This window comes from Aplidium turbinatum, chromosome 8, assembly GCF_918807975.1.
Source record: "Aplidium turbinatum chromosome 8, kaAplTurb1.1, whole genome shotgun sequence".
Taxonomy (NCBI): Eukaryota; Metazoa; Chordata; class Ascidiacea; order Aplousobranchia; family Polyclinidae; genus Aplidium; species Aplidium turbinatum.
The window spans coordinates 20179206-20192304 of NC_137479.1; the positions used below are offsets into that span (position 1 = coordinate 20179206).

General features: G+C 35.6%; 1 protein-coding gene across 1 annotated transcript; it reads left to right on the forward strand.

Annotated features, from left to right (window-relative positions):
• The first annotated feature begins 4596 nt into the window (after positions 1-4596).
• LOC145775155 (phosphoribosyl pyrophosphate synthase-associated protein 2-like) lies at positions 4597-11646 on the forward strand. Its single transcript, XM_082586388.1, has 10 exons — positions 4597-4726; positions 5642-5761; positions 7108-7280; positions 7741-7856; positions 8680-8905; positions 9151-9228; positions 9655-9725; positions 9809-9880; positions 10132-10206; positions 10441-11646. Exons 1-10 carry the CDS (start codon positions 4644-4646, stop codon positions 10597-10599), a joined length of 1173 nt encoding a protein of 390 aa, XP_082442514.1. The 5' UTR covers positions 4597-4643; the 3' UTR covers positions 10600-11646.
• The last annotated feature ends 1453 nt before the right edge of the window (positions 11647-13099 follow it).

The following is a 13099-nucleotide window of genomic DNA, read 5'->3' on the forward strand; positions in this document are numbered from 1 at the left end:
CCAATGAATGTCAAAGTTATTTTTTCTTCTGTACCAAACTGAGAAGAAATGTCTTTACTTTTTAGCTTAAAGTTCTTCAGTTGCCTACCGAGAAGAAATGTCTTTAATTTTCTTTGCTTCTTTAGACTACCAACCAATAAGATCTTCTTTTATTATTTCTTTGCTTCTAAGTGCTTCTGTGCCAAACACTAGACAGAGAATCGTCTTTTATTTTTTGCTTCTAAGTGCTTCTGTGCCAAACACTAGACAGAGAATCGTCTTTTATTTTTTATGGTCACAGCGGTAAACCATAATTTCTTCGTGGGAAAATTGTAACTTAAAGTTCCCGGATCCTTTCGTCTGCATATAATGACCGAAGAAACACACACTTGAACTTCTTTTCAAACAGTGTATTTCTGTAAAAATTAGCCCACGGCTACCAAAAACGAGGGGGTGCAATGCGTACACCACTGAAAACTGTCACTACAGAACAGATTACTTGGTTAAAAGACGGAACCTTTGTCCAGCTAGCAAGCACTAAGCCAACAGTTAAATGTGCGGCCAACTTTCAAACAATCATTTTACGAATGACCAGAATAGATATCAATATCTCAAATTCACGTAGAAAGTAACTGTGACGCAATAAATGAAAGACAATTATGAAGTCATTCCAACAGGTGTTTAAAGCTGATGTAATATTTCCTGTTTAAACAGGCCCAAACAAGTCCAAACAAGTTTGACACAAGTCTATGAACGATGGTGCAATTTTGGCACATTTTCTAGCAACTTCCATGACGTAATATTCAGTAGACTTGAACGGTTTTATATGACGTTTGATTTGTACAGAGATTGGCCGTAACAGCATGCAGTATATTGTTTGGGGTTGACTTTACAACTATGGATGGTATTTCATCGATGCCACTGCTAGTTTTTGCTGGCATCGCATGAATAATATTTTTAATTTCATTCAAAGTAGTTTGATAAACATAAATTGTCTCAGAGCATGGAGAATCGAGATATGTTGAAAATATTGTATTTGATTTGGGAATTTTTTTTGTAAGGGAATGGGCAGCACAGGAAAAGTGCAGGGTTGCCAGATGGCCTTTTTTTAGGCCAAATTCCAGAAAACTGGCCTTTTTAAATTGCAGTTGGCCTACAAAAATTGATGCAAATAAGGCCAGAAAATCTGGCCTTATTTGGCCCTTTTTATGGCTGCAAGTTGTGACCGGTTTAGAAAGTATTATTTTAAGGAAATTCAATTTCAATTGTAATATAAAAGTATCACTTATCATCACTTAGAGCCTGACTTATATTCGTTTTAATTTTAATTAGTGAGTAGAGACATTGGTAAAGAGTAGAGAATGTGTTAGCGGTGGACAGGGCGGTTTTATTAAGTTGCACCTGCCGTAAACCGTAAAGTATACACTTGCCTTGTTTGTTAATGTGATGTGTTTGCATTCCATTTGTGCAATTTTGTCGTATTTTGTTTGCTGCTAAATAATTTTAAAACCGAGTATTAGTTTTAGTTCTTATGACATCTTAAACGTATTGATTTCGTACTGGGTTGGTCTGTGAATAAGTTTATTATAAAAGCCTACGACAACACATTTCACTGATTTTTGAACACTCCACGTTTACTTCTGATCCGGTTTGCAATACGCAAAATGCTACAGAACGACAGGAAATCTTTGCATTCGTTTATTTTTGATTTTTTAGATTCGTGGTTTTAAACTTCTATACATCAAATAAAGCTGGGTTTTTTTTGCTGAGACTTTTCGGTCATTTGTTCGAAATGACTTGAAAAAATTCGGTCATTTTTTATTTATTTCGATCATTTTTAGTCATTTTTGGTCATTAATAGTCAATTGACTATATATTTTTTCGGACATTTTGACCGAATTGACTACATTTTTTTCGGACATTTTGCTAAAAAATCGGTCAATGACCGATAAATGACCAAAAAAAACCCAGCAAATAAGTTTTGATGTGAGTGAAGGCTATATTTTATATTGTTATTGAATTTTATACATTCTTTAGTTGATACAAACAGTGTTTTATTTTAATAATTCTTCTGTAGTCATATATAGCCCTGAAAATAGTTTCCAATCCTGTAGTTGTAGACATCCCTGGTACATATACTCAATAAGACAAATTCATGCTTATTGCTTAGCTAGATGTTCCGAATAGCACTGTTCATGAATTGAAGTAATAGTGGTTTCTAGTTTATCTGCTACTACAGTATTTTTTCATTAATCAAATTATGCAAACAAACCGGTCATTATGCTCTGAAAGTGCTAAATTATTATCTGTCATATTTAATCGTAAAATGGCATTTTCAAAAAATTATTTCAATTAAGTTGTTAGCGTTTATTTAGCCTTAGAAGTAAATAAAAAATTTGGCCTTTTTTTGGCCTTATTTTATAATGGATTTGGCCTTACTATAGCTTGAGTATCTGGCAACCCTGGAAAAGTGATCATTGAAGTGATTTGCAATAGTTAATCTGTCAATGACTGTACTATCATTTATTTTTATGCCATGGTTAGTCTTAGACTGGGATTTACCTAATAGATTGTTGATTGTTTGCCAAGTAGCTTTCAAATTAAACTTTTGCTTTTCAAATTTAGATTTATAAAATTCCTTCTTTTTTTGTTGAACTGTATGAAAGTATAAGTTTCTTGCAGAGGTGTAGTTCTTTTTGGAGTGAATAGTTTTATTTGCTATGTACTTTTTAAACAAACGCTCTTTTCTTCGTAATAGATGTAGTAGTTCTCTATCAAACCAAGAATTATTCTTTTTTAAAGGTGTTTTTTGTAAAGGAAAATGCTTATTAAATTGACTAGTATATTCTCCTATGAATGACTCATAAGCTTCATCAGCATCAGTTTGATTTAAGCAACAAGTGATGTCCATATTTTCCAGAGCATTTGAGAAATTTTGTATGTTTGAGAGATTAAATGATCTGGTATATTGATGACATGTAACTGAGGGTTTTCCAATATTTGTACAATGCATAACTGGAAAGTGGTCCGAGATGGCATTAATTAGAATTCCACACCGACTTTCATTACCTGTTTGCACATTGGACCATATTTGATCTAAGACTGTTGCACTGGTGTCAGTTATTCTAGTAGGTTTATTAATTAGTGGGTAAAAAGAATTTGAGAACATCAAGTCTGTAAAATTGCCTACATTGATGTTTTCATAATCCAATAAATTATAATTAAAATCTCCCATTATGTAGCATTGTTTTGATGTACCTATGTTATTTATGCACTCACTAAGCAGATCAAGAAATTCCAAATTTGACTTAGCATCCAATGCAGGTGCTCGATAGATGCTACCACAGGTCACTTGTTTACCACCAACAAAAATATCAATAAAAATAGACTCAAATACTTTTTCTTTCATAATGGTTAGGTCATCACGCTTGGTATACATAATATCACTTTTTAAGTATATTCCTACTCCTCCACCGCGACTGTTAATTCGAGCATTTGATATGAATGTATAGCCCGGTAGGTTTAAGTAAGGACCTTTTGAATTAGGCTGAACTCATGTTTCAACTACAGAAACTTTCTTGTAACTTCTAACTTCTAACTTCTAACTTTCAGAAACTTTCTTGTACTTCTAAGTAGTTCTTCTGCACTAGCTGACAACAAACACGTCGTTTATTTTTATGCCTTCAAGTGCTTCTTGGCCTACCAGCTAACAAATTCGTCGTTTATTTTTCTTGCTTTAATTTCTTCTTGACCTACCAACTGACAAGAACTCGTCTTTTATTTTTATTTTTTGCTTTAATTTCTTCTTGACCTACCAACTGACAAAAATCGTCTTTTATTTTTTATGGTCACAGCGGTAAACCATAATCTCTTCGTGGGAAAATTGTAACATAAAGTTCCTGGATCCGTTTGTCTGCATATAGTGACCGAAAAAGAAACACTTCTTGAAACGTCTATTCAATAAGTGTATTCCTGTAAAATTAGCCCGCGGCTATCGAAATGGAGATGCAATGCCTACACCTCAAAACTGTCACTACGATACAGATTACTTGGATAAAAGACGGAGAATTTGTCCAGCTAGCAAGCACCAAATAAACCAGTTAAATGTGCGACCGACTTCCAACAAACAACTTCGAGAATGAATCAGAAAAATTTGTGATAACTCAAAGGCGACGCAACATTTCATGTTTAAACCGGTTTCAACAGGTTTGACCCAGGTCTTACGGACGATGGTGCAATTTTGGCTCATGTTTTATGAATTTCCATGACGTAATATTCAGTAGACCCGAACGGTTTCTACATGACGTTTGACCAGGCGAACAACCGTCTGGAACAACTATATGGTGTGAATGTAGCATCAGTAGCGTTGCCAGATAAGGACTTCTGCCCTAAAGTTTAAAGCTGTTGAAAACAAAATCTTGCATTTTGAAATTTTTTTTTAGTCCTGAGCAAAGATCAAAACCCTAACCAGATTCCTAACTCTAACCCTTCCTAACTTTAATTCTAACTCTGGCAACACCTGATTATAACCATGGCAACAAGTGGGTAAAAATAGCCACTTTGTAAAAGTAAACTTATTTGTTTCAAATTTACATTAAACTGTGTAAATCTGTGATAGGTATATAGCCTATATAATTATAAGTAGCCAAAATTAGTTCATAAAAATGAATACTTTTCCACAATCCGGAAGAGAAATAATTTTGTTTACTGGAAATTCACATCTTGAGCTTGCAAGGCTTGTTGCAAAGTAAGTTACCGTATATTTTATCAACAACCGTTAATGTATGAAACTTTTTGTTGTATTTGGTAGCCTATTGATGGAAAATGACACTATAGCACATATGGATAGGGTACCGTACTGAGTACCGTACTTTGGGTGTTCATCAAGGTTAGGCTATTGTACTTTGGAGCAGTAGTTGCAACATTGATCTGATGAATGTTGCAACTACTGATAGAAAAGACTACTGTATTTATGGAACAACAAGTAGATTGAAATACCATTTTGGGTGTCACCAACAAGTTAGGCTTTGTTGTCGGCCACCATAACAACTAGTTTATCAAACCTCACTCCAGTAATTGTGGAAAGAAATATTTTCTATAAACTCTTGCCATTAAATTGTTTTTCAATAAGGTATTGCAGTAAGGATCATATTTTTATTTTTCGCTTATTGTCACAATAACTGTGATCACAGATGCAACATACCTGGTAATAGTCAATAGGAAGCAGAGAAAGGACATATAGTCTTCAAGTTGTTGCTCATTTTATTTTGGCATGCCATTGAGTGTTTCTGCCAAGGCACAGCCGCAAGCTTTGGAGCAGTGTCAAACTGACGTTCTTTCAAGCATCACGAATGCATTGTCACTATTCATCCGGCTAGTGGCAACTAATATAGAAACGACATAATATTGTAGGCTACCGCTACCGTATATAATATATACGATACATTCGAAATGCTAAATAGCAATCAGAAATGAACAGTTGTTGTGCAGAGGTGTGAAGTTGGTTGGATTTTGGAATGTCTAAAGTGGAGCTTGAAATATTTAGAGCTTTTAACCATGAATCCCTTCACAACTTCATAATGTGAAAGATCTTAGCCTACTTTGTATCTATGCAGTAGACTTGAATACAAAACATCTCTTTTTAATTTACTGTTGTTGACAGTCGACTATGCATCAATATTGGGACATGTGCTGTTTACCAAAATCCAAACAAAGAAACTCAAGTTGAAATTGGTGAATCAGTGAGAGGAAAAGATGTTTACATTTTGCAGACTGGATGCAGGTTGGTATTGACAGTACGTTTACACTTTCATGTATTGGCATACCTATGATATACCTATTTCATTTTAATTGTTCTTAGGCTAATTATCCAATTTGATAAAAAGGCCATGCAACTGACTGCTTAGTGTGGTACATTTGTGATATTCTTGTGTAGGTTAAAACAACATTGAATTAATACTGTACTATGACTTATATTTATAACCGATTTTTGAGCATGAAGTTTGGGCACATACAGTAAGTGTATTCCATTTAGGTGCCAAGCAGTTTTACTGTTTAAGTTCTACCTCATTGTGGTGCTGGAAATTTAGGTGTTACGCATTACCGTATGGTTTGTTTTATTGGCTGTTTGGTGATTGTGACAGCAGGATATGTTTCAAACCTATACCGGTATCAACGATTGTTTTCAAAACTACAGCTATAAATTATTTTATCTTTTTCAGCTTGGCAGGTTGATGCTTTTCACTTAAAAGTTGATATTAATGCACCCTGGAAACATCTGACAAAAGGCGACTAACTTAGGCAAATCACTTGTTCCCGTTAAACAAAGGAGTTTCTTTGAGGAGGAGCCTAAAATTCAACTTCCACATAGAACCTTAACTTATCATCAACTTTTAGAATTGTTTGTTTTTTACATACAATTTTTGTGTATATTTTTTGCTTTATACAAACTTTTCATCCTTCCGTATCTGTTCAAACAAGAAGAGCTTGCTAGACATGTTTTTGCTGCATTTTAAGGCACTATTATCTTTTTGTCTACAAGTACAAAGCATTCTGTACCCTGCCAACTTACAAAAGGAAAGTCTTCAACAGTAATTTTAGAATAATAGTTAAATAACAATCTACTGATTATTGGAATGCTGATGATGCATGCATATTGCATATACGCTAGGCTACTATGCTGTCACAGCCGCAATTAGAAAACACACTCTTAGAATAACCTAGTGTCGGTACCTAAATTGCCAAACGTTACGGTGAGGGTGCTTAGTTGGCATGTACCTAAGTGTTGTGCGCAGGCCTAAAATGTGGAATCTGCAAAGTTTTACAACTCTTTTTACTGTTCAGAACAAGAAGTAGGCTACTGTGTTCAAGTGAGCATGCAATGTAACCAAGGTTTAAATATTACCGTCAAGTAAACTTGACTCAAAGCAGCTATGTGGTCCCATAACTATGAAAGAGAGATTGCACCCTCACTTTGTACTCCTAAATCCTAATACATCTTGTCTTATGCTATACTCAACCTCTTTCTTAAGTAGGCATTGGTCAACTTAACTTTGGCTTTCTCATAGGCTATTTACATGACAAGAAAAATATCTATTAAAAGCTACCGTATTATACTTAAAATTTCAGAGATGTCAATGATGCTGTGATGGAACTTTTAATTATGGCCTATGCTTGCAAAACATCTTCGGCTAAACGTATGGTTGGAGTTATTCCTTATCTTCCATATTCCAAGCAATGTAAAATGAGAAAAAGAGGTTCTGTTGTATCCAAGCTGGTGGCTTCAATGTTGTGCAAAGCAGGTTCAATGTAATATTACATTGCAATATGTTTACTTTTTGTCAGCTTGAACGTTTTATTGTGTTATTAAAGTAAGAAGTTATAGGACCTCTGCTATGTCTGTCATGTATTGTTTTTTTCGTTGTGATGGTCAGAAATAAAAACAAACTGAACTGAACAATTTTAACATTATTACTAATCCAAGTTTTTAAATATTGTATGTTTGCTTGCTAACCATATCATTTTGCATTAATTTGCAACATGTTTATTGTCATGACATATTATATTTACTATTTATGTGCACTTATCTTTTAGTTGTGACACACTCACACATAACATACCAAGCAATATAGGCTAGGCTATCTAATCAGTTTCTCTAGTGAGGTCTTGAAAATATTTTAAACTTAAACAGATATGATGTTCAATTGTTCATAAGATTGTCAGTGAAACCTTTTCAATTACAGCTTATGCTTCAATTTATAGGTTTCCATCACATCATCACCATGGATTTGCATCAAAAAGAGGTTCAGGGATTCTTCCAATGTCCGGTTGACAATTTAAGGGGCTCTCCTTTTTTAATCCAATACATTAAAGACCAGGTTTTTGACTTTGAATTAATTACTACTTGCAATGAATATTGTCAAGTTGTAATTGAGTAGGCTACGTGAATTCGAAAAGGGCTTAACTCCATATTTTTGAAGTTTCACTTCTTGTGCTTTTTCGATTCCTTTGAATCTCTTCTAAACGACACCTGAAAAAACGACCAGTTTTTTATTTTAAGCCTAAACATGAAAAATATCTCGTCAATGTTTCCGTTGATTTTAAGAAAGGCCTAACTCCAGCAATTGGGTTTCAACTTTTCCGTAGTTTCTCCACAGAATCTTCAACGAGTGAAATTTTCAGGCATTATCTTCTTACCAGTATACCTAGGCAATAGGCATTAATGATTATTATCGAAATTCCATCACAAAAGCAAATAATCTAAATAATTAAAACCCATTTATCTCCAAAACACATAATATGGGAATTGGACTCTTCTGGAATACACGTATCCAATTGTGGTTGTAACTTGGGTTCATATTTATTTACAAATACTTAGTCTGAAACGTCTATGTGGTTTTCTGATGACTGTTGATTTATCTACCTTGAGTTATTACAATAGATAGACAGTTTCATTTTCAACGTGTCGTCACTCAACATTCCTGGCTGGATAATCAAAGATTTAAAATATAAAATATCTACTTACCTGTACAGCACAAACTGTCCAACAGTTAAACTTGCTGTCACTTCTTTTTCTGGGAAGAAACAATTTTTGTTAGGTTGTAGCTGCATGAACTCACTGTTGAAGTCCGTAAATGAAAATGATCACAAGCACATTTCAACTTTTTGGTGAACTTTCACCATGTTATTCTTGTCATTCAGATACCAGATTACAGAAATGCAGTTATTGTTGCAAAAACACCTGCTTCTGCTAAAAAAGCCCAATCTTATGCCGAACGTTTGAGGTTAGGAATTGCTGTGATCCATGGTGAACCTCAAGATTTTGAATCTGACCAAGAAGATGGTCGATACTCTCCTCCACCATCTACAGATGGAGCATCCGGTGATGGTCCACGAAGACCTCAAACACTTTCACCACCGGGTGGAGGTGTGTTGTTTGTTATTAACTTTTTTAAACTAAATTCCAACCATTTACATTTTGCAGCATATTCTCAAGTAAACGTAGTATCCTTATGCTTGTGGCCTTCGTAACTGCGGAAATGATTCTGTTTTAACTCCAACAGCAGCTATTTATTTTTGTATGTTATAAAGCCGTCGTTTACGCGTATACCGCAGTTGTCACTTTTCTTCCGTTGTTGATAAGTTGAAAACAGAAATGAATTATTTTTTTAGAATCTTCCCGAAGCACGTTGTCATTATCTCGGATCAGAACCGTTTCCACAGGCCACTTTGAGACGCTTGAGATACCACGTACGCAATGATTTTTATTTCACTTGTGTACATTTTCTCAAGCTACTTTGCAGAGCGACACCGCTATAAATTTGCTTTGTTACTACAGTAGTTTCTTTTCTCTCTTGGTTTACTTTATTGTGGATGTTGATTTTCAGATACACAACAGAATTCATAAGCTTCCGTCTGTCCTTTTGAAAAAGTTTTACTTTAACAAAATGCATGACAATCTTATCTAAGATGACATAAAAAAAAACGGAAGCTGTTTAATTGAATTTTATGTATATTGTTGTTTGTATTTTATTGGAAATTAGTTTCTATTTCCATGTTAAATATTAAGAAAATAACTGCTAAGATCAATGCTGTAGACTGTAGACTAAACTTATTATTATTATGAAGAATTATAAACATCGACGACGCGTTTCATGTCATTTTCCTGCGTTTCAGTTTTGACTGCCAAAGAAAAACCTCCCATTAACGTCGTTGGGGATGTCGGTGGAAAAATCGCCATTATTGTTGTAAGTGCTGACGCACATTCGCATAAAAAAATGAGTCAGTGTTGTTTTCAAAATGAAAGTTGTATAAATTTTTATATTCGTAGGATGACATCATAGACGACGTTGATTCGTTTGTTGCTGCAGCGGATATTCTAAAAGAGAGGGGGGCATACAAGGTACATACTTTCATTGCCTAGTTTTATACGTTTATGTAGCTTGCATGAGACATTGTTTGTAATACCAGGTGCTGTTTTGTTGTTCACATAAAATAATTTAATATCCATTCACATTTTTTAATAAGTCGCAGTGAAAAAGCTTCAAAGCTGAAAGAAAGTTTTGTATATATATGTGTATTTTTCTGATGAAGGCAATGTAAATTGATAGCATGTGTCCACTGAATACTAACTTAGTTTCTAAAAATTTTCAGGTTTACGTAATGGCAACACACGGCCTCCTGTCATCAGACGCGCCAAGCATTTTGGAAGATTCCAACATTGATGAGGTATCGGTTCTTAGTTAAGCTGTTGGTGGTGATTCGCTTAGTTAAAAGCATGCATTTCATGAGTGGCATTAACCCTAACCTGATAAGCTAATGCCAAACAACAATTTTTGCACCGGTACTGATTTGGCTAAAAATTTTGGATTAATTTTAGTAGCCTAGTTTTTCTTGAAATATTCAATTTTTTTTTTTCGCTTTATGGATCATCTGTTATTTTATTTCTGTATCATTTTTCAGGTTGTGGTAACAAACTCTGTGCCTCATGAGCTCCAAAAGTTGCAATGCCACAAGATAAAAACTGTTGACATTTCGTTTATCCTTTCCGAAGCTATCCGAAGAATTCATCACGGGGAGAGTATGAGTTACCTTTTCAGAGACATCTCTATTGATGATTGAGAGCATGGAGCATTTTTGTTACACATTTCAGACAGCAAATCAACCGTTTTTTACATTGATTCTACCCCTGCAGACGTTAAAAATGGTTGATTTGCTGTTTGGGATAGGGGTGCCTTGCTTACAAGTATTCCAACCATATCGCTACTGAGATATGGTGTACAAATTGTTGAACAACTGTTCTGAACTATTTCCAGTTTTGTTTTGACGATCAGTGCCGGTGCTTTATGTTTTTGTCACAGTGGTCGCTTATTTTACAATCATAACATTGATCAATGTGGAAACAATGCGTACTGTAGGTATTCCATTCCACAACGAAAATTCGTAATTGCAATGGCTTTCTTTGTCGATTGTATTTTTAATTTTGTATTGTACCAACTGCCTTTGAACTGCGCTGATTTTATTGCTGGCTGTTTCTCAGAATATCTGGAAGCAAATTAGTTACATCTGATGTGGAAATAATCACTTAGTGCAATTACTGCTTAACTGCAATTCATCTAATGTCCAAATTAGTGCAGACAGTGCACACCGTTTCTTGTGGAACCTAAGCTCCAAAAATGGTAGCCTACTACTGCCAACCTTGCCAAAGTGCTCAAACTGCAAGCAGTGAGCTTTCCGCAGTAGTAGTAGGAAGTGCGATTGAAAGAAATGTAGCGCCTCTCCGCTACCGGTATTAGCCTGTACATTGGAAAAAAGTAGCGTCGTTACTCCAACATAAATGTAGCGGCGCTACATCTACCAAAAAAGTAGCGTGCTACTGCCCACCTCTGACTATATGTTACTTGTTGCTGTTAAGTATTTATTAATTCAAATGTTCAAGTGAAGTTCATATTAAACTTTTGTTGACTTCGGTAGCCCAAAAATTAAGAATATCTGAGCCGACGTTTAAGATATTAAGGTAAAGCAAAGGTTTTACTGATATTACACGATGATGTTTATAATTGTCTCCTACATTCTGTACGACCTGCCTTTTAACGTTTTCTGGTGTAGCATTTTATACATACCCTTTTGGCAATTTACTGTGAAAAGTAATAAATGTCTTGTGACAGTGTACAGTACATGCCTGTGTGTTACTCTGACAAGTTTTTCACAAACACCACCGGTATGGCCGTTGAAAGAATATTTTGGGCTCTGTGCCGATTGGAAGCCCGGTCCCCCAAACAAGGCACCTTCAAAAACAATACTCCAAAGAATGTGTGGTGTTTTTTTTGTTCTTGTCCGTTCTTGAAGCATTCCGTGACCCTAAAATGATTCAAGGTCTAAAAATAATTACCCCCCTGTCAACGTTACTAATGACCAGCAAGTAGGCTAAATGTAGTGGTTCATCAGCAGACTTATGACAATACCATATCGTCCTATAGGGGAGCTGTTCTCAAATTCTTCGACATTTATTTATTTTGGTGAAATTTTGAATTTGGCGGCTTATCTTGTAGGAGGTGAAGAAAATTGTACCGGTACAGCACGGTAGTACCGGTATGTTTTTAGAGCATCTAAAATCAGTTTATGACAGTGGTTTGTCTCGTATCCAAACGTACGAGTGCCTTCTGACTTTTACCAGTAGAGGCTGGTGGTTGAGCTGCGCGAGCACGTCGGGGTCAGGTTGGTTTTGACAATTTCTGGTAGCCTAATAATGTGATGACATCGTAAACCTGATATAAAATTAAAAATGAGCCCTGTCGCTAAAAAAAACTTAGCTGTTGTAGCCTACACTGGTCTACCAAAGTTTGTTGTTTTTTATAAAGATCACAGATCATGACAATAGGTGATCTTAGCAGAATTTCAGCCGCTGAAAGTTTTTCTCTATCACGTTTAGTTTTAAGACACACAATGCTTTGAATTTGTTGAATTTTTCATTTTTGAAAACGCTTCGGCGCTTCCTCCCGCTTGTAGGATTTTCCTTTGGTGGCCACACTTTTATATCATTTATTTATCATTATATCACTTTTCTATCATATGTCCGCCCCGATAGCTCAGTTGGTTAGCGCGTGACTTCTGGAACGAAGAAGCTTCAAAATCAAGCGGCGCTGGTTCGACTCTCAGGGTCTGCGCTTGAGCAACGCACGTTCAGGACTGCTCTCCATTCAGCGGCATCTAATGGATGGAATAGTTCCCCGGCAAGAATACTTCAACCATCGGAAACTTCATTACGCCTCTAGGCTACAAGTAGCCCATGCGAAACTGCCAGGATTAAGCTCTGCAAGAAGCTTTCCCAGTCCGAGGATAAAGACTCAATCAATCTATTTGAAGAATCTCGTCGGTTCATCAATCAGTAAGAGCTCCTTATCTCAAAGAGCCGTTGCTTGGTAAGAGATAGGCTAATGTCTCCTCTTCTTGACAAGTCTGCGTGCCAGGCTAGTAGCCTATTGATTCCAATCATGATGCGAATCGACATTGTTGTAACTGGTATTTTTAGCATAGGCTAGAATCTAGGGGTTCTTAACCAGGGGTACGTACTATTCATTTTTCCTTTACAATGTTATGCTAGGCCCTCCTCGGAGCCCCT